General features: G+C 36.8%; 1 protein-coding gene across 2 annotated transcripts in view; it reads right to left on the reverse strand.

Annotated features, from left to right (window-relative positions):
* The window catches only part of LOC127424244 (serine-rich coiled-coil domain-containing protein 1-like), a 121,876-nt gene that overhangs the window by 81,224 nt on the left and 17,822 nt on the right, over positions 1 to 22,830 (reverse strand). For both annotated transcript variants that reach the window (XM_051669249.1, XM_051669250.1), the window contains exons 4-5: positions 15,045 to 15,135; positions 14,274 to 14,376 (exon numbers count right to left, since the gene is read on the reverse strand). In XM_051669249.1, coding sequence (XP_051525209.1) covers positions 14,274 to 14,376; positions 15,045 to 15,135 — 194 coding nt within the window. The remainder of the gene's footprint in view (positions 1 to 14,273; positions 14,377 to 15,044; positions 15,136 to 22,830) is intronic.

Consider the following 22,830-nt stretch of genomic DNA (forward strand, 5'->3'; position numbering starts at 1 on the left):
CATAGACAGGATCCTGACTTATTCATGATGTTCTCTGAGACATGGCATAGGGAAAGATGTGCTCATTCAATGTACTCATTAAACTAATAGAAGCTGTATAACTCAATGTCTGAACAGAAAGCCAGCAGCAAAGATTTTATTCTTAGTTTCAGCCTGCAATAAAAGACTATGGCACTTAACAATATTCACTTTTTACATGACACTGAGTGAATTGATGTGTAAAATGTAGGGTCAAGGTTCAGGGTCAAGGTTCAGACAAGGTAAGGTTTGTCAAAATGTGGCACGAAAAAATAAATCAATAAATAAAACACTGCATACAGGAATTACAAATTCCCAAGTATGAAAGCAAAGGCTTTCAACTTAAGTTGACTAGTGCGATTACTTAAAGAGAAACAATGTACTGGGAAAAAAGTAAACGCAATTAATCATACCCCCTTAACCTGTTCGTAAATTCCGTAAAAAGGGATTTTCCTACAGAACAATTTAAGCTTAAAGAAGACAAAGTTTTTCCAAGTCTGCAGACAATGCGCCTCGCTAAACCACATCAACCAAGAGCAGCATTGAATCAGTAAGGAATCGTTCACACAGGACGCATACTGGTGCTCTGGCGTGAGATTCTATACAATGACCAAAGATGTTTACAGACGAACAATTAAAATATCGCAGATGGAATACAAGAATGTGTTCTGCGTGAACGGCCCTTAAGTGTACCACAGACAAAGTCAATTCGAAAATGGATTGCAGGCCAATGATGGGCTTATGATCAATAATAAGAAAATAAAACAATCAGTACGTTGACTTTAAACCCCACATTTTCTAATGTCTATCACAAAAATGTAGGCTAATGTCTTGGAATTATCTTTATGGGTGGCAAATATTAATATACAATTAATCAGCATATCATAAAATGTATTTAGTAAAAATTATAAGCGGTTGACCACCCTAATGAAAAACAATATTTATTATTTAAAAAGGAAATCAGAGTGAGCACTACAGCAGTCATTATCTATCATTGCTTAACAACTCTAGTGACTAAGCATTTACTTTAGGTCAGTTATCTGAGGCATTCAAAACCATTCAGAAACACAATTTTGCCACTCTCCGGCAATTCATAGGCATATTAAAAACACAGACACTGTTGTTAAATGCCATCTCCTATAAGAAGATCTATCAGAATTATTGTTGTGTCTGGAAGGGTTTGGGGATTTTATTTACTTGACGGAGGCTCCATATATCTAGTCATTATTAAGATTCAAACATCAGTCACAATTTTATGTGTCAGTGCATCTTTGACAGGCCTTGCAGTTGGTCTCTATAATAATACTTAACACAGTCAAAGACTTTTCTGGGAATAACTACAGTCAACCAGGGCACTCAGTCATTTCAGTAGAGTTTGATGTTAGCATATTGCCAAGCTAATGACCCAATCCTCTAAAATAAGAATAAAAGTACTGTACATGCCTACCTTTAGGAACAGCCTTCGGTGTTTAGAGCACGCCTATGACGCCTTTCAACAATCCTGCCTAAGTCGGAAGCTCACTAGGTTTTGGAACAGAGCCTATCTATTATTTATAACATCACACTGTTTATTTACCCATAGTAGATGCAAGGTGTTTTTAATCATGTCTTTGGAAATGCTCCTGTCCCAAGATACCCCTAAAAGCTGCTGACCTCAGGGCCTTTTCACTTTGCTGCTGTTGCAGGTTTGTCTCGCTATTTACAGCAAAAGTCATACCTACTGTACATATTCCACTTTAATTATCAAGTCCCCTGCATCATTCTACTACAGAATATCCATTATCACATTGCATCTGGCCGTTATCTGATTATGGCACTGCTAACACTGCCATCAAGTTTAGGGCTTTTTTGCATTTGACCCCTACTTAGCAGGTTGACATCCCCCCTGCGTGAGCTCTCATTTGGAGGCAGTGTGTTTTTCAAGGTCACTGAGAGCCAGAATACTGGCATTCCGTACTGGCACATGACAGATCGACATTGTGTAATACAGTTATTAGCGCCGTTCTCATCAAGCTATTAACATCATAATTAGCATTATGCAACCCTGGCCCTTTGTTCTTAAATTACATATTAACTTTGCTCAAAAGGAGCAGAGCTCTGCCCATGTTTTGGTGTTCCCCATCACAGTTGGACACTTGTGTATTTGAAGTTTAACAATTGATTCAATGCTTGGCTTCCAATATTCAGATTTTTTTTTTTTTTTTTTTTTTTTTTTTTTTTAAGTTCACTGTCCTTGTTAGTACAGTTATTATTGTAATGGAGATTTTAAAGACTTCTGACCTTTTCTGTGGAGTCATTTCTAAGCTATTTCCCCTGTAGGTATTCAGTAAGCGTGGCTCCGTAGGCGTGTGTATTGTGTGCGAGTGGAGAGCCTGCTTTAAACAAAAACAAGTTTAACGGAAGAGTGGATCCTGTTAGAACGTATTCACGGGTAAGTGTGAGAGAGGCAAAGTTTTAAAGGTGCACTCAGTAATTTTCACCTCATTAAAGTTTTACATGAAAAGGAAATTAATAGTAATATTAAAAATATGTTTAAAATGATGTACACTCACATGGAGTTGAAGACTCCAATCATATCAGAAGCAAATAGCAGTTTTATTCTACAGGATGCGGGTCACCTCATAGCGGCTGGTACGAAGAGATCACATGACCAGTAGAATACTACAAGCTTTATCTCGGTAACCTCCATTATTGGACACTTTCCATCACTGACTAAATTAATAATGGCTGACTGCAAATATTGTTTTTTGAAAAAATTGCATTGTTAGCTAGGTGTCCTTGTAAACTCAAGATGACAGATGTTTTGGTAACGCCTCCGGGCAGCTATTTTCTACAGCTCCTATCAGCTTATATGGAGAATGACCAAAATCTCCAAACTGTTTTTCAAGATTACATTTCAATAATACATAAGCAATCAAATTTGTCTAAACCAGAGTTGTAGAACAAATTTAGCTTCTTTTGATAATTTCATGCAAAAAAAACAAACAAACAAACAAAAAAACAAAAACAGTACAGTATTTTTCAGGCTGGTCCAGTTAATGCGAAAGTGTTATCAAGTAAACAAACAGGCGATGCCTATATCAAAAAGTCGATTGGCCCTTTAAATGAAAGGTGGGAAATCTATTCCTATAGTCGCCATATAGACCATTTCAAGGACTATTCATCGGTTCGAGGAAGTGACGACTTAGTTCCTTGTACATTTCCCACTAGTTGTCATACTCGTTCAAAACAACAGCAGGAGGCGCTTCATTCATAGTGACGATTTACTTTACTAATGTTTAGGATGTTACGATACGGAACCCTGCCACCAAACACGCTACAAAGGTTTATCTTGGGAATACACTGAACAGGCTTCCGCACGTAGCATGCAAACTTAACTGTCCCTATGTGATGCAATATAACGTCCTAACAAAATGAATGGATGGTTGTGTGTGTGTGTGCACCTGTTGGCGTCGCTCTGGCCCGGTGGCATGCAGCATAGAGATCGGGTTTAACGGTCCAGCCCCGGCATAGATACAGTTCAGTTCAATTTTAAAATGGTGGTGATGATGGGGGGACCTGGGTAGCTCAGCAAGTATTGACTCCGTCTCCTAAGCAACCAAATTGGCCCAGTTGCCAGGGAGTGTAGAGTCACATGGGGTAACCTCCTCGCGGTCACTATAATGTGTGGTTCTCGCTCTCGGTGGGGCGCGTGGCGTCTCCACGTTAATGCGCTCAACAAGCCACGTGATAAGAGGTGCGGATTGACGGTCTCAGACGCGGAGACAACTGGAATTCGTCCTCCACCATCAAGATTGAGGCGAGTCACTACGCCACCACAAGGACTTAAAGTGCATTGGGAATTGGGCATTACAAATTGGGGAGAAAAAACAAAAACAAAAACAAAAAATGGTGGTGATGATAAAGGTGCAATTAACAATCATAATGTGACAATTTCCACAAAAAAAGAAAAAAAAAAAAAAAAGTCATCATCAGTAGTCCAATAATGGGATAATTATCCACAGCGACAAAACATTGTACACAGGCGACAGATCCCCGTGTGTCCTAGTCGAGAACCATTCCTCTTTTATGTCCTTCCCCCAGGACGCATCCGCCACCTCCTTACCACTCACATGTGAGTGATGCCATCTGGGCCCTGCCTTTGTCAGCCAGTACTATCCCTAACTGTGTGCTTAAATACTTCATTATAGCAATCATCATAAAACATCATTAAAATGTGGACCATGTTGTTCGGTGACTCGTTGCTCCCTGGATGTCTAGAACAAATGGAAATTAAAGTGTTTAGATCTCAGAAAAAGCAACTGCAAATGGACGCTTGAACAACAGCAGTGAAGTGAGACGGCTGGATACATGCAGTACTAACAACTGTAGCACACATCTCACCTCTGACATTTATGCCAACTAATTGTAAGTTTGATAGGTAGAGCTCTAAAAGTGACTGTAGATTGCTCCCATTATAATGAATGAAGATGCACAAGTCATTTACTATTACATTTAGTCATTTAGCAGATGCTTTTATCCAAAACGATTTATAAAGTAGGAACACAAAAAAAAAAAGAAACAAAAAAAAGAAAGAAATCCTTACTTTGTCCACGGGTCACACAGACAGCTTCATTGAACAGCTTTATTGATTATAACACTGCATGTAAATGTTTAATGTTCTTTGGTAAAATATGTTAACTTAGAGCCTTACTTAAAAGATCCGATAATGAAACAGGAGGTGCTCCCAGACCAGTAGCCTTCAAATTCCTTTGTTATCATTTACATCCTTGAAATGATCTATACCTTTAATTTTCCTAGAAATGGTCCACCTCCTCCCCCTTATACTGTCTCTGTCTCCGGTCACATTATTATCATCTTCAAACTAATAAACATTACTAGAAGCTACTGCTGCCATGTTATATTCCTTATCAAGAAAAGCATCCGTATGATAGATATGGTTGACTGTTATTGTTGGCACTGAGGTAACATTGAGTGCCTTTGTCAAATAACAAATTTCCCAACTAGTACCTTGAGTTAAAAATTTAAAGACTCTTGGACCTTATGCTCATATTTCTTGGTGATGGCCATCTTATTTATAGAAGCAATATATTTTGACAAAACCCTAAGAGACTACAACAAATTGCTAAAGACCCATGAATGCAAGCATTTTTGGCAGCAGTGGTAGTGTTTAAAAGTCAACAGTTTTCACACTGCCATTAACCATCTTCCTCAAAACATTTTCACTCATTTTATTACAACGACTAGCTTCTGGCCAAGATCAGCAACCTCAGCAGTGACATAATTTGTGTTTGTTTGTTTCTTTCTAACTCTTTAACCCCAAACATCTGAAACGTTTAAATGTGTTAATTTTGTTCATTACACGTCATCCCTTGCAGCATATTTCGTTAAATTTTTTGTAGTAGGGCACGAGAGATGATGTCAGAGCTCACGTGGGAGTGGTTGCAGGCGGTTTGTTGACATTAATGCAATCTTTCTGGTTGATCAAATATTTACGTGTTTGGAAGAGTAATTTGTTGCAAGTGACAGTCTTAGGGAGCCTACAGATACAAAAGGCTCTGATGGAACGTTTGACAGGTAGGAATGCATGAGATTTGTTTTGAGGGAGTGGAAAGAGCCAGGTTTGTTTGAAATCAAGCAGAACACAGGGAGCTGGATTTCCAAAAGCACAACTGGATTCTCTGAAATTCTTATTGGTCAATGGATGCCTACATCAGAGTGCGTTGCAGCAAGAGTTAAAGGAATAGTTCACAGAGTTCACCCAAAAATTTTAATTCTGTCATTAATTCATGCTATGTCTCTCCAAACTCATGACTTTCTTTCCTTGGTGGAACACAAACACTGTAAACCTAATGCCGAAAACCTAATGCTCAAAAGTAATTTATTATATTGAGTAGGGGAAACATTAGTAATACAAATTAGTTCAAATAAATTAACCTTGATGAGTATTTAGAACTTTCTCTGTCTTTTGAGTTCACAAAATTGACACCTTTTAAGTAACCTAAACTGTATTATTGTTTTGAGTGTAATGAACTTGTCTCTTTAAACTTAATGATGTCCAGAAGTCTCTCAATCTGAGCTATCAATGATGCAGTTGGAGCGTAGATGCAGAGACTTTTGGGCATTTTTGTCACACAGCTCTATAGAGATGCATTAAACGTTGGTGGAGTTGGTGAAACTACAATTTTCTCCAAAAAGCTTCGGTTTGCTATAAAAATGATGCAGGCTATTGGGCATTCCTCGTTACTCAAATTTTTTTCTATTTTTATTTCCAAGCTTTCCTTAATCAATGTGTGTTTAGACAACATGAATATTTTTATTTTGGTTAACTGAAACTGGGCAGGAGATTTCTAATTCCCAGCATGTTTTTCATGCCACTTCACAGGGAGAATAAATGTTAAAAGTCTTTGAGCAAGATGAATATAAAGGGGGAGACTTGTTATTGTTTAAAGTTTTGTTGTATAATTTATAAAGTTTCTGTTATGTTGGAGCTTTGGGAGTTACTATTATGGTGATTAGTGGAGCTTGAGTCTTCACAGTGTTGATTGCCATAATGCAGGTGACTTGTGATTCTGGTCTGTTCAAAGTTCCAATTCCCAAAAAAAAACAAAAAAAACAACACCAAATCACAGTTAAAGTAATCGGTATGTCTTGATATAAGATTTTAATAGTTCTGAAGTGATACAATCTCTTTGTGAGATAAACAGAACTAAATTGAAGTCGTTATTCACTATTAAATCAAATCATGAATCATAAAGCGCTAAAATGAAATGGCAGCTATGTCCATAACCTTGGTTCTTATTTCGTCTTGTGACCGAATGTGTGTGATGTTTGGTCACAAGATGCAAATTATTCTTTTAAAAATGTTTATCAACTTCTGGTCTCATGAGAATGTGTCACTTACATTATGTGTGATGTGATTTGCAGCATTTTCTGATGTAGTGAAAAACTGTAGTGAAGGCAATGTTAGTTTAAAAGTTTACCTCAATCTTTTACAAAACAATGCAAGATTAATGGATTTTCATTACAAAGCACTTTTTCCTCTAGGTGATGACTTCTTGTGATGATTTTTTATTAGGCGGTAACCATTCTTACTGTAGAAGAAAAATATTTTAATAGACTTTTTTACAAGTTGTCAAAATGTTCTATAACAAAAACCTTGAAAGAATCCTTTTACCATATAAAAATAAGAACCATTTGGGTTTTTAATCGTCATTCCAACATTTTATGGCCTGTTGGTGCCTCCAACAAGACCACTCTGTATCCAATTAGTGATGGCACAGGCTTCCCTGCAATGTGTAACAACAATGGATTCTGCCATTGTGACTCAGCTAGACACCCAGAAGAGTTTCCCTGAGGCAGGTCTCACACACATGCACTGACTGCGGAGAACTCAACATGATGCCACAAAGAGAGTGTGATCAAAGGTTAGGAACAGTCACACTCCCTGTCCACACTTAAAGAAAAAAAGAAAATCTACATCGGACTGATTTGCAGTAATTACTTCTGCAAAGATCTGAACTCCTTCTGTCACACCTGAGTTTCTTGAAAGGCCCCCCCCCCCACACACACTCACTTTGAATCACCTTGACAGACTTCGGTAAGGAGACTGAAAATTAGCACAAGGCCAGACATGAAGCCTTCTGTTGTGGAGGACCACAGCTTGCAGAGAGCTGAGGAGTCTGCCCCCTGCTGCAGCAAACCTGCTCCTTAAGGACATGCGAGCGAGAGAGGGAGCGAGAGATACAGCACTGTGACACTGAGAATTGACACTCACCACCAACTGGGCTTTCTGAGTTAAAGGTGCACTCAGTAAGTTCTTGTTTGTGTTTTACTTGCTCTTGTTGTCTTAGTGATCTTCAAATTTACAATATATTGACACCTAAAGACTACAGCATCAATTTGTAGGCCATCCTGGAATTTACCATGGGTTCCCTCTGGAATTTCCTATAGGTTTTTAGATCAGCAGTTTTGGATTTATGAGTACAATAAGGACTATGGTTAAAATTACTTTAAGATAATTTCACCATTTTTTTTTTTTTTTAATTATACAGCAGCTTCAAATTCACATTTGTTAAATAACAGTTTTTTTTTTTTTTAAATCACACACACTTGTAGTCCTTATCTCATTCATATTTATATATGCATATACTGTATGTATGTACTTCATTTTGTGTTTATTGCTTTATTGTTTGGTTTGCTTGTATTTTTTAGATTATAAATTTTGTAAAGTGCCTTGAACGTTGGAAAAGCAATATATAAAATACATTACTGTTGTTGTTGTTATTATTATTTCTATTATTAATTTGGTGGAGTTGCAAGACATGTGACAGGTCATGAGATATCAATATGAGTTAATTTAAAATAAAAACAGCTTTTTCTAGGCCACTGATATGACTGAGTCTTCATCTCATGTACTGAAGTGTACATCACTGTACTTATATTATTCAAAAGTATTATTAATTTCTGTATAAAACTGTGGAAAAAAAATGACTGTGTGCACATTTAAAGAAAATGCGGGAAAGCAAGGAAATTTAATTTGATATTGTTTTACAATTAGATTTTTCCCCTCAGACGATCTTGCTATAATAGTGTAACTAAATCAGATCCAACTGTAATAAAGCCATTTCTTTCCTCACAAAATGGCAAAAGGAAAACTACCCAATTGATATGGTCCAGGATTTCAGTTTCCTTCAATTTTAAAGTACACACTCTCTCTCTGTGTGAAAGCCATATGAGAGAAAAATCAATCATAAACCTCTATGCTGTTTCAGACTTGCAGCTCTGTTAAGTTGGACTGAGGCTCTTTCTTCAGCTCTCTCCTATAGCTTCATCTTTCTGCCTCTCTTCAGAGAGCAAAACACTTCCATCTGCCTTGCTACAGAGCGGTAAAATGGGCGAAGTGAGAAAAACACAACATGAGCTGCTGTGCATCAGTCTCGCTGATGGTTCATGCATTTCCACACCAACAGCCCAGATTTTGCCTAGGGATAATATACCTTGTCACTTAGTCAGGGTGTAGGATTATATTCCGTCAAACAGTGCATACTCAACTCTAGCTGAGCTTGACTCACAGCAGAAAACAGGCCTCCCAGCCACTGTACATTAAAGACATCTATACTAACTGACACCTCCCCACCATAATGACACTATACTGCAACCCCATGTATCTTTCACGTCACTTCTGCCTGGCCCCTCTGAGTGATGAATTTCACAATTATGAGGAAAAAGCCAATTACTTTACTTTTTCTGTTTCATTAATTTGTAACAGGGTGAGTTATTACTCCTGCTAGGAACAGCATGTTTTATTTAGGGGAGCAGTTCACCCAAAAATATTACTTAACCCCTCATGTCATTGCAAACCTGTTTGCCTTTATTTTTTCTGTGGAACACAAATTAGGAATTTTTTTTTTTTTTTTTAGAAAAAAAAACCTTTTACGCAGCACTTTTTTGTGACCACAGCAAGCAAGCTCCAAAAAGCACAAAACACACCATAACAATAGTTCAGATCCCTGCTATAAAGACTAGCTTATCCAGCATGCTGGTCTAGGCTGGTTTATGATGGTTAGTACGGATTTGTTGCATGTCTCACTGGTGGAAAAGCATAGCCAAGCATTTTACCAGCAAAACCTTGCTGGTGAAGCCTTTTGGTCCAGCATGGTCTTTCTGATGAAGCTGGTTTAGCTAGTTTGAAAGCCTGGTGGGAACACCAGCATCCCATACTGGGCGACCAGTAAACAAAACACAAAATAAGTTGGTGACCAGCAATATAATTATTTTGTTTGTTTGTATCTTTTTTCAGCGGGGATGACGCGAAATCTTAAGACATACAATAGTTTTGTATGAGGAACAGCCTAAAATTTAAGTCATTATTTACTGACTTAAATCTCTCTTTGAAATCTCATTCATGCCCACATTCAGATTCAAAAAGGGAGCAATGACGTCAGGTTTAATGTCATGGATGCCAAAACGGCATTGGCTCTCACATATGTGCCGTAACCGAAGGTGATGCTCCAGTTCAAATATGCATAATTGCTGCAGCAGAGGGGAATTAACTAACTTAACTTTAGTGATAACAACTTCAGCTTCAGTCTGTTTCTCACACAGAGCGCACCTAGAATACTTTTATTTTAAGGAATTTTTGGAGTTTGACAGCTGTGGTAACAATTAACTGTTGTTGTATGGAAAAGAGATGGATAAAGACTCTTCAAAAATTAGCCTTGCTTCCACTGAAAAAATAACAGCAAACAGGATTGAAATGACATGAGGGGGAGTAAATAAAAATGACAACATTTTCACTTTTGGATGTACTAATGCTTTAAATGTTCTCTCCACTACTGCACCATGCCAAGTGACGAATAATTAATAATGAAACAAGTTATGGCAGAATAAATAGCGTAAACCAGGGTGACAATGAAAAGAATAAACCTTGTCGATCACAAGGTTGTATCATAGTACACGATGTGAGAACATTAACATTGATGAGAACAGAACACAGTCTCAGGGTGCCATAAATTCAGAAAATGCATAAAGAGATTCTTCGGATGCAACATAAACCAAAATAACACTGACTTGCGGGGCTACGGAGTAGAAATCTCATTCAAAACTATGTCAAAGACATCAAGACAAGGTCATTCAATCACCACCTGCTGACAAGGCGAAAATACGTGTTCTGGAAGCAGCATGGCTTTTATGAGGCATTCGGTAGCTCAAATATACAATAAAATGTCATATCCCAGTATAGGTCTAGAAATGTAATTCTCATAACCTTTCTGCAAATCAAGGTAATATTTTCTTTGGCACTGAGGTGTTGCTTTTAAACATTAAAGCCTCTACTTGTGTAGAAAACCATTTAAATTACTTGTAACATGTAGTGAACATGCAGTTTTAGAGCAGCCTAAAATTAGTAATAATTTCAAAATAAACCCAGTGTATTTTGGGGCATGCTCTAAAAATATGATAAAATGCCATATCCCAATACATGTTTGGAAATGTAATTCTCATTATCTTTCTGCAATTCAAGGTAATATTTCTACTTTCGCACTGCAGTGTTGCTTTAAAACCTTACTTGTGTTAAACAAAGCAAATATTTATCACATTCTATGCAGTTACAGGAATAGTTCACCCAAAAATGAAAATTCGATCATAATTTACTCACCCTCGTGTCATTTCACACCCATATGACTTTCTTTCTTAAGAAAAACACAAAAGGGGAATATTTTATTGAATATCCAGGTCCATCTTTCCAATACAATGGCTGTTTACAGCGGCTTACTTTAAATCTTTTAGGACCCAAAAGTATCATGAAAGTTATCAATGCAACTCAAGTCTTCTGAAGGCATGTGATGAATTTTGGCAAGAAACAACCCACAATTTAAGTCATATTTCAGTGAAAATATTGACGTTGCATCTTCATGAGCGTGTTCACATGAGAAATTGTGCTGTTTAGCACTACAAACAATGCAAGTTATATTTTTGGGTGAACTATTCCTTTAAAATGTAGCAGTCTGAGAGTATCTTCTGTAATAATTTTAAAATAAGCCCAGTCTATTTTAGGGCATCCTCTAAATATACGATTAAATGTCATTTTCTAATATAGGCTTATGTAATTTCCATAACTTTGCTGAAATTCAAGGTAATATTTACACTGTTGATTTTAAATTTCAAACCTTTCACTCGTGTGGAAAAAGCGACATTTAATCACATATTCAATGTAGTTAACATGCAGCAGTTGTAGAGTCCATTCTATAAGAATTTCAAAATAAACCCAGTCTATTTGGGGGAATGCTCTAAAAACTGTACAAATAATTATAAGGTCAGGAAATGTTTTCAATTTTCTAGGCTAATTTCCATGCTATAATTTGCTCTCTCTCTCTGCTGTCATTATGCAAGAGGGTCAGGGCAGACTTTCAGTTTCAGCTTCATCTTGTAAGAGAACATTTTCTAAATGTGCAAACCACTGGTGAGGTGAATACCTATGCCACTCCATCCAGTGAAAGTTTGATCATTTAGGAAACAAGATGCAATTGAGTGGTCAATTTCCATTTTATGAGCTTCGTAGCCACTGCATGCTCAATTTCTTTTGGCTGATCACCATATGACTTGAGATTTCAGTCACGCAGCATCATACACTATGAGATTTCCTCTAGTAGTCGTGTAAAGTCAGTTGAAAAATATCAAACATGTTTGATATCCTCCGACTAGATGGAATCCCATTCGAAGGCTAAGAAATCGGAGTTGGTACCAATCTTATACTACGTGATTTTCTTCGACTCAGACTACTCAAAAATCTGCAGACTGGAACTGACTAGTACCAACTAAATGATGACAGAATTTTAATTTTGGGGGGAAATATCCCTTTAAGGTCATATTGTTTACCACTCTATGATAAACTGGGTTGATTTTCCACTCGATGTTCAAAGCAAAAATTTGGAAGGAAAACCAGTTGCAAATAACTGGTCTGTATACTGTATAATAGGGGTGTAACGGAACACAGAAGTCAAGGTTCGGTACGTACCTCGGTTTTGGAGTCACGGTTCGATACGAGTTCGGTACAAAAGGAAAAATCCAAAATGCCAGGTTTCTTTTCATTTATTTTGAACATACAGTAGTGCAAATTACAGTTTGTTCCACCTAGCAGCATTTAGTCCCCCCTGAGGTAGTTGGTACAGTACAGCCTCCTTTAGTGTATTAAGCACAAAGCAGTAAACAGAATGCACTCTTTCATAGGCCATATTTTTTTGTAGGGTTGATAAAAACAAAAGGTATTTGGTCACAATCAGCTACAAAACTTGAAAGCACCTCTTGTGTTATAAAAGTACAAAATAAATAGAATAATGAAAAATAAAACTTGTGCATTAGGAGAAGCCATTCTTGTTTTGGGTTGGTGCATAGATGGTCTCTTCTTCTTCTGCTCTTTTCCCTGTTGTGGCGGTTAGCAAACAGCATTGCATTACCATGCGCGCCCCCTTCTGGATTGGAGTGTGGATCACCTGTGACTGACTCAGATGTATTCTTCGTCTGACTGCATGCACCGGACCATGACGTCAGTACCGTGACGGTTTGGGACGAATACATGTACCGTTACACCCCTACTGTAAAACATCTTGCACAAACTAACGCATAGATGACTTTGAATTCATTCTAATACACTCAACTTAACTGGCAAACTTAGAAGGCAAGCAACATTCATGTGTTTCTTATCAGTGAAAGACTTAACTTCTCAGGAAAGGCATTTGATGTGTTTACTTACCCAACTGTGATACTGATTTCTCCCATTACAAGGAACTAATTGAAAATTACAAAAGTAATTACATTAGAGATTTCACCATAGTAACTAACACAATTAATTAACAAATATGAATTGAATAACTTCCCTACCCTGCAGTACTGACAACTTCATTCTCGTTATTTAATGACAGTTATCAACAGTTTGTGTATAACATTTATAAAATAAAAGTTTCAAAACCTTTTAACTTAAAAGCTGAAGTGTGTAACTTTTTTGGTGTAAAAATATTTTCTCTTATCCCAGCTTAATATGCAGGGACAACTAAAAGGCATTCTCAGGTTCATTTTCTCGAACACTGTAAACACTACGTTTCTGTGGCGCTATAAAAATTCCTCAGTTTGTTTTGAGCGACCCGTCCAGCCTGACACAACAACACTGATGTAACCAATGGTGTGAGCTGGGGGCAGACCTACTGTAGTTTATCAAAAACAAATGGGCAATGTTTTAGCAAAGCTATTTTGAAAAAATTACGCTCTTACAATTAAACTTACAGAGAAATGACACTGTTCATCTTTAATTGTTAAAGTCAATATGAAAACAAAATTGACCCCATTTACTTAATGTATATTCTTTATTGTGCACTATACTTGTTCCACCTTTGAAGATTTCTTTTCCATTGACATCACAAATCTCACTTTTCATCCCTCCTCCATCAGTCATCAGACTCCATTCTAGTATTAATGCCTATTTTTCACAATCAAATCAATTCCCAATGGATAAAATCAAGTTCTGCACTACATTTTCTTGTAGAATATCCTACAGACTTTCAGACAGAAATATGTCACACTACAGAAGTTAAATGGGTTGCAAACAGAATGGGGAATTTAGCCTAAGATGACCATTGTGTGAACAATGTGAACATCTTTACTGTGTCATTGAAGTGGGTATGTTATATTAGTCTCCCTGTCAAAACACGTTGCAGTGTGAATGAGTGGTTTATAGAGAAGCTCTGGAGAGGCAACAATACCTGTGGGGGGGCTCCCTGTGCTCTCTTCCAGAGGTCCGCTCCATGGGTGAGGGCAGCAGGTTTAGACACGATGCAAGGGACTGACTGGAATCCTCCCGTGAAGCTATAATAGTAATCAAAGTCACAGTCACCACAAAAATATCAGCTTCCTCATTTCCTTTCAAATAAGATTTTAGTGCTACCAAAGTAATGGGAATTTCATTAATGATGTGATGAAATGTTTTAATGGGGTTCTCTGGCTACAGTACATATAAAACTTAGGGTTCATATAGTCCGAAATCCAACCTCCAGGGGACGTTCATACCAAAGTCTTTGAATAATATCATGCAAAGGCACTACACTATACATTTCTCATGCAATAGAACTGCTTTAGCGAATATCAGCAATGACATCTGCAGTGTTTATGTGTCTAGAGGGTTTGCCTTTGGTGCATGTTACATGTAGAGTTGCACCTCCTGAAAGATCAGAATATTAACATGACTGCATGTCTAATATACACAATAGAATGCGTGCATAACTTTATGGGGTAAAATTTTACAAGGTATTAAAATCTAAAAGCTTTCCGGCTAAAGAGCTGGGAAGGAAAGTAGGTCTCATCTTTTTTTATCTAATGCAAAAATAATTTCTTCAAGCAATCCAGCCATTTAAAGAGTGTGTAATTCCTACAACAAGACTGAACAACATGAATATGAATGAGAGATAAACGCCATGACGTGTGCTCGAGAGTCTGAAGTAAAAGGAGAGAGCAGCTGGAATCTAGTAAAAACACACCATGGTGAGGTCGCTGGTCATCCGAGAGGTCAAGATCCAGCATCAGGTCATCTTCATCCAGCTCTGAAGAGCCAAAATTATTCAAAACATCCTGTAAAGTAAAAAAACCTTTATCATGCAAGGATCAAGGTCAAACACATTCAGTAAGGGCCAAATGTCCAAACTGAAAATCTGGGAAAGTAAAACAAAAGACATGTTATAATGTAAAAGAAAAAAAAAAAAAAAAAAAAAACCTTAAGAACTACTTAAGATTCTAACTTAAGTAAATTTGTGACAATGACCATGTTAACGCCTTTGTATGAGAGGTTAGGTTACCAGGCTCCTGAATCATCAGGTTTTAAACCCATGGAGTCCATGCCATATGATTAATGATAAGGGGGACAAACCAAATACTAATACATTCTGAAATTTATGTAAAACGTATGTACTTTACAATCAAATTGTTATACTGATAATTTGTAATGAAAAAAAAAATAATAATATGAATAAAATTTTTGCACCCACAGTTATTTGCTAGGTAGTCATACACTAAAAGATAGGTATTTTGCTAATTTGTGACAATATTTAGTTAGATGCTGCACCACTTCAAAGCATTTATTTGCCAGGTACCGATGACTAATGACTTTCTTCAATTCAGCACAAACCTCCAGCTGCATTTCAATGGTAGCTTGTTAAACAGAGATGACAAAAGAGGATTTAATTTGATTCAAAGAGACCGCCTCCACAGCAACCTTTTTTCGAATCCAACTAAAAGGTGTTAAAAATTCAACAGTGTGTTCAAGGAGCAGGATATGTAGCTATCACTCAAACCAAATGTCTTTTGCAAGGCTTTTGCTGATGCTCTTCAAAGTGCTGTACTGCCATCTTGTGCGCAGTATGGGGAAAAAAAACAGCTTTTAAGATATAAAGGAACAGTTCCCCAAAAAGTGAAAATTCTATCATTTACTTGCCCTTGTGTTGTTCCAAACCAGCATGACTTTCTTTCTTCCATGGAACACAAAAAAAGATGTCAGGCCAAATCACTTTCATTGCATCTTCTTTTCATAAAACGAAAGTGAATGGTGACTTGAGGCTTACATTCTACAAAATTTCTTTTGTATTTTTTTTTTTTATTTTTTTACAGAAGAAATAAAGACTTTCGGGTTTGTAACACCATATGGGTGTGTAGATGGTGACAGACTTTTAATTTTTGGGTGAGATATCCCTTTATAAATCTGTGAGAAACAATAATAAAACAAGTTAGCCCATTCTCACAAACAGGATTGACAAAAAAAAAAAACTAATAAAGAATCAGCCGAGCTATAATATGAGTTGAGGATAATCTTATTTAAAAGTGCATGTAAAAGAAAAAACAGCAAAAGTGCAGCTATTATGTCCCATTAAAATGGAGAAGTCCAGCTCTGCGGCTAATTAAGCAGGACAGAGGACAGAACTGGATAGTGCATCCGAACAGAAAAGTGCCTTGACTTTGACTTTGCAAGATATTAAAGGGTCACTGGGCACCAAATTAAGACTTACAGGATATGAAACGGTGTGGTCTTTTCCTCTGTGAAATATTACAATGCCAAAATGAACATAATGCATCACTATTGTAATGATCTTATTAAGCATGTACTGATGACATACAAGATACCTGCTTAAACACTGTATTTAGATATATTTAAAGAGGATCATTATAATAAGTAATGACTCATAAACGTCCCTGTAAAACATAAAGGTCCAAACACAGGTAGTGTTTGTGCATAATTACGCTAATGTTCTTGATCAATCCAGTAACAATTCATAGACACCGAAGTTATTATCGTTAGCAGGTCCCCTTTTGCATGTGACATTTATGGACCGATAAATCTGAAATCAATGGCACTACAATATTTAACTAGTGTGTACAGTAGCAACAAATAATGTGTTTACATCAAATAATGGAGCTGTGGCCTCCGTGAAATGTTGTAAAGACAACACGTGGATGTAAGAGTCTCCTTTAGTTGATACAAACAGCCTCAAACAAAACTCTCGAGTATAATACAAAGATCCTATTCCATGAACTTGCAAACTTACATGCTGCCAAGTCCAGCAACTAGTTTATCTCTGGTGCTGGCCATCTGACTGAAGATCTAAACTTATCCAGTCCATGCTGCTGAATCATAAAAGCCCTGGAGATGGTATATACAATTTACTGCTAAATGTAGCAGCAAGGGCAATTAGCGCATTTCTTTGTCCGCATGTACTACAGCGGACTGCAGTGTTATGAATTCGACAAATAAATCTTTGAACTTAAACTCTGATTGTATTATTTTTTGTGAGTGCCGTTTCTGATCAAGTGTGGTATGTGCCATCAGGTAGATGCAACAACTTGTGCTTCTAAGAGAAAACTAGAATTATAAAGCTGTTCACTAGGGGCTTTCAGACATTTAAGACATTATAGGCATGATTTTCAGTCAAGCTGCATTGAAATAATGCGCACTGTAAAAAGCACTATACAAATAATAGGAATGACATGACTCTACTAGAACTATACTGAAACTAAACACTAAAAATAGTTATTTTCCAAAAATAAAAAATAAAGCTGAATTGGAATTTAAAACCACCATACAAAATGAAATAAAGATGAAAAACAAATGACATTTTCAAACCTATAGACAGTCCAAGATGACAAGGCCACAAAGAAAAAAATAACTGCCAGTGCAAGAGATGATGGTCTTTTTTCTCAAACGTTTATTTCCAAGGTATTGAGGGGGTGACGGAGAGCTGACATTTGGTGTGACTCATTCTCTCTCTCTCGACGTTACGAATGATTTTTCTGTTATTTTCATGTCAGCATCGAGAGAAAACATACTTTACTCATCAATGCGGTATCCTGCAGCCCTTGTCAAAAAGGTCAAAACAGTTCAGTCGCAATGTAAACAACTTTTCCTCTTTTGGTATTTCAGTAATCGCTTGAAACGCATCCCTGTGAGAAAACAAACATATAGAAGCACTCTATTTCAGGAACAAATATAACCGGTTAACACATTCGTAGGTTATGTAAGGATACACCCTCAGACATGAGACATTCAGAAGCAATCTGCACTGCTTACAGAAGCCAAATAAGGCTGAGAAAACATATTTGCACAATTCTACATCACAAAGGCAAAATTTTGTCAAAATTCAGGTATTTAAATTGAGATCGGGTCTCTTAGACTATGATCTGTCCTGTGACAGATGGGTTTGGCTAAACAAGCTCAGATTCAGAAAAAAAAAAAAAAAAACGAGTAAGATTATTTTGCAATCCACATCTGGCGGGACAATCCAAAAAAATTTGAAGCCATTTTAATCAGGTTCACCATTGGCGTAGAAACTGAGTTTTGTCTTTGTGCAGCAGAAATGTGTCCCAATGGGGTTATTTTATAGAAAAAGTGTTGAGATGACAAGGAAATGGTGGAAAGAAAATAGGAGAGTGGGATATGGATTTGACGAGTACCATATTCGAACCTATGTCTCTATCAGTATTGCTGGACTGTTCTGGTTTTAAGCCACGCAATGAACCTGCAGAGACAATTTTGATTAAACAATCAAAATAACATTAACGACTCATTTCAAATAATGCCTCATTTGAAGTCAAGGTGAAATGCTAGGCCACCACAGCCTATTGAGCAAAACATAACTTGATTCAATAAGAAGGCTCGCTCATAATTGAAATGCAAGGGCTTTAGGCACATAAAGCTAACCAACACTGGCTTCCGCCAAATGTTTCATTCATCAGCAAGTCCAAAGCCTCCTGCTCAAACAATATGAAGGTTGATTGCAAACAAAAAACAATTAAGGCTGTATCAAACAAATAACATCTTGATGCAAACTGAGATACAGAAGGCAAAGCCAATTTTCAATACACTGTTAGGTGATTTACAAGCGTGTTGGCCAAAGATTACAAAAATGGGAAATTACTGTAGTTACTCAAATTTTAATGTTTGAGGAATACCCAAACCAGCAAATGGCATGCTTCCCATTAGAGTAGTAAACATGACCACAAATTCTCACTTTAACAACTGAACACTTCCCTTTTCCTGCCGGTCTTTGTTTAAAAAAATCTTACAGCAGTGGAGAAGTAAATGAAAACATCCACATAGAAAAACTGTGCAAGTTAAAAGCATTTAGGTTCTTTTGTAGTAAGAAGAGAAAATCTGGTAACAATTAACAAATAAGGTTCTATCTGTTAGCACAGTAAATAGGGGTGTGACGATACACGATACTGGGTTCACGAGAACGAGACGAGACGATATTTTAACACTATATACACTACCGGTCAAAAGTTTTGAAACACTTACTCATTCTTTATTATCATTTTTTTTCTTCACATTTTAGAATAATAGTCAAGTCTTCAAAACTATGGAAAAACATATATGGAACTATGGGAATTATGTTGTGACTAAACAAAATCCAAAATAAATCAAAACTGTGTTATATTTTAGCATCTTCAGAGTAATCACCCTTTGCCTAGATTTTGCAGACATGTACTCGACATTTTCTCAACCAAATTCTTGAGGTACCACCCTGGGATGCTTTTTAAACAGTATTGAAGGAGTTCCCATCTATGTTGGGCACTTATTGGCTGCTTTTCTTTATTATTTGGTCCAAGTCATCAATTTCAAAAACTTTTTTTTTTTAAATAAATGTTAGTTTTGTAATTAAATAAATTAATATGGTGGCACAATTATATTTTTGTCTACAAAACTAATTTCAAACATTTAAGCATACAACTTCAGATCAAAAGATTTTTAAGATCATGAGAAACATTTCAGGTAAGTGTTTCAAAACTTTTGACCGGTAGTGTATATGACTGGAAAAATAATCTTTTATTCGACTGAAAGTCACAAAATGCAAAACAATGCAGGTGCATTTTGAAATGTTTTAACTAATCATCTTGTAATGAATGTCACTTCAGTTCTACTTTCTGAGTATGAATTATCATATGCAGTAAAATACAAAACAATATGCAAGCACTGTAAAAGGTTTTGCCACAAACTCAACTGACTGGCTTCTCTCCTGTATGATTTCACATGAGTCTCTTCAGACCTGGTTGATTTTAGTTGAGAGCTGCGGTGGTTCTGTAGGTGTCTTCGCATAGTGCTTGTGTTAGCCGCAGTGTAAAGGCACTATTTTCTTACAGTGCTTACATATTGGCTGTCTCTCGTTTGGAAGGCTGCGTCCTCCTGTGGTCGCATTTGTCGGCCACATACGTCATCGAGGCAGTCTCGTTTCATTTTTATTTGATTTAATTTTTTTATTGGGAATGCAAAAAAGGTTAACAATTGTATAAATGTAAGTGCATCTACATAAAAGGCATTGACAATAGATTTAAAAAAAAAAAAAAATGAAACGAGACAGCCTCGATGACGTACGCCTTTGTTCGTGTCTTGCCTGTCACTCTGTCGCCGTTAATTGTTTCCACCGGGTACCTAAAATGCTGCCACACAAACGATTTAAAAGTGGCGGGGGCATCTTCTATGATAATTTCACCCTCACACTCCGTCATGCTGATATCGTGAGACAGCTTTTCACCTCAACAAGAAATATCATCACGTTTTAATATCGCGAGATCTCGTCACACCCCTATTGGTAAACGTATTAGGTAACTAACAATGTGCAATCTTTTTTTACATGTTGTATTAATATTGGTTATTGTTGCTTCATAAAAATACAATTGTTCATTGTTAGTTCATAATGTATTGTTGGGCCTCATGTATTCAGATAGAAGACAAAGGCAGGCCTAACACAGTCGTAAAAACCTAACTCAAGCCCCCACATTCCAAGTCGTAAATCTTACTGATAAAAATCGTGCCAAAATCAAACAAAGGGAGTCCAAAAAAGACTACAAATCCCTTGAAGCCTTGCTCACTAAAGGATCGAACTCTCAACTCCTATTGGATGAGGCACACAACAGAACGTCCCTCAAACATGACATCATCAGGAGTTGAAATACCTCTGAAATGCTTTCGGGATTTGCTTCCAGCGACTTTGTTCGCAGCATGTGGACGCAGCTCTTCGCTGCTCTCCGGTGCAACCTCATAGCACAAGGAAGTAACGTCCGACTTGAAACTGTAGCCATACAATCTCCATCTCGCTGGACGAGTTGAGATTACTCTGTGTTCAACAGAACACTCTAACGGATCCGAAGGAGACCGCAGAGCAATTCGCATCTTCATCCGTTTGCCTACAGAAGTGAAGAGATTAAAGATTTCTCTTCCATCTTCAATCAAGTCGACATTTCTGAGTTTTTCGCCAGCCCGCCGTGAATCAACAGCCACACCGCCCGCCGACAGAGTGAGGAAATGGCCTCCTGTCATCACCCGAGCCTCAAGGAACTGGGTCAGAGTTAAAGGACGGTGGAAAACACATTCTACCTGTGTCCTCATGCGATTCAAGTAAGAGGTTTACGTCTGGGCAGAGATAGAATATTATAGTGTGTTATTCTTGTGTTTCAAGGTTTTTGCTTGTACAATTTACGGACCGCCATGTCCGCTCATTATTAATACTCAGGATATTAATTATCACAAATTTGTTTTGCTGTATTGTGGTCCAACCAAATTGGATTATTGTGCAATTTCGCCATTGCGGGTGAGACAGCAACTGAGTTCATCCATTAAAGAGTCAAATAATGCGGGACTGTTTACGAGCCATCCACCGTGTCTCAGAGCGATGAACTAACAGCTGTTTTCTCTCCCATGATCGCGAAATCGGCTTTAGGGCCGTCACTTCTCTCTCTCGTACTAACCACACACACACCTTACGTGTTATAGGATTATTTTATTTCCGTATCTAATCATATCACTGTTTAGTTTGTAGTTGTAAGTCAGAAGTTATTGACTGCATTGTATTATTTATTAATTGATATTACTGCATAAATAAACTTTGTTTATAGTGTTTTGTTTATAGTATAAGTGTTTTGGTTTGTTTTGCATATGCCTGTGTCATGCTGATGGGATGTCAGTGCTCGGATTCAAACCTTCATTCATTGTTTTTTTTCCCGAAAATCGATATTCTTCGGATGTCGATTTTCCTAAGAAAACAATCTAATATTGAGACTGTTTTACTATTTGGTTATTAGTCCCTGATTTTAGGGTGGTGCCCTGTCAATGTTAATCCTTATTAATATTCTACTGATTTTTGATAATTGATAATTATCTTTGATGATTGAATTTGAATGATCAATAACCTAGTGTTAATTTTAATTACTGTTTCATCGATGTTAACAATTAATGATTATCTTTGATAATTGTTGATTTAAAGGATTTTAAAAAAACTAACATTGATGAGAATCTATTGATTTTAATAATTAATAATTATCTTTGATAATTATTAATTATTGCTAATAACCAAACTTGCTCCTAAACGTAGCACACTACATTTACTAGAGCCCCATATGAGGTTTTAATGAGTTAGATTCAATTAATTAATTTAAATATTAATTAATAACTAAAGAAATAATTATTAATTATTTCTGATAGTAACACTGATCTAAACAACCAGTAAAGCCCTACAGTATTAACTTGTTAACTTATACTTTTTAAAGTAACTTTTCATTTTATTAGCATTAGGGTTGCACGGTATACCGGTACTAACAAAATATCACGATATCAAAAAATTTAAAACTGCACACAGGCATGCACACAAACACACACACACAAATGAAACACACACTTCTAATGCTTGATTTTAATGCAGTGTGTCCAATAGTATCCATCTGCAGAGCAACAGATCAGTGTGTTGAGTGTATAAACTCCTGTTAACTCTCAAATGAACTCTTTCTCCA

This window comes from Myxocyprinus asiaticus, chromosome 33 (assembly GCF_019703515.2).
Source record: "Myxocyprinus asiaticus isolate MX2 ecotype Aquarium Trade chromosome 33, UBuf_Myxa_2, whole genome shotgun sequence".
Taxonomy (NCBI): domain Eukaryota; kingdom Metazoa; phylum Chordata; class Actinopteri; order Cypriniformes; family Catostomidae; genus Myxocyprinus; species Myxocyprinus asiaticus.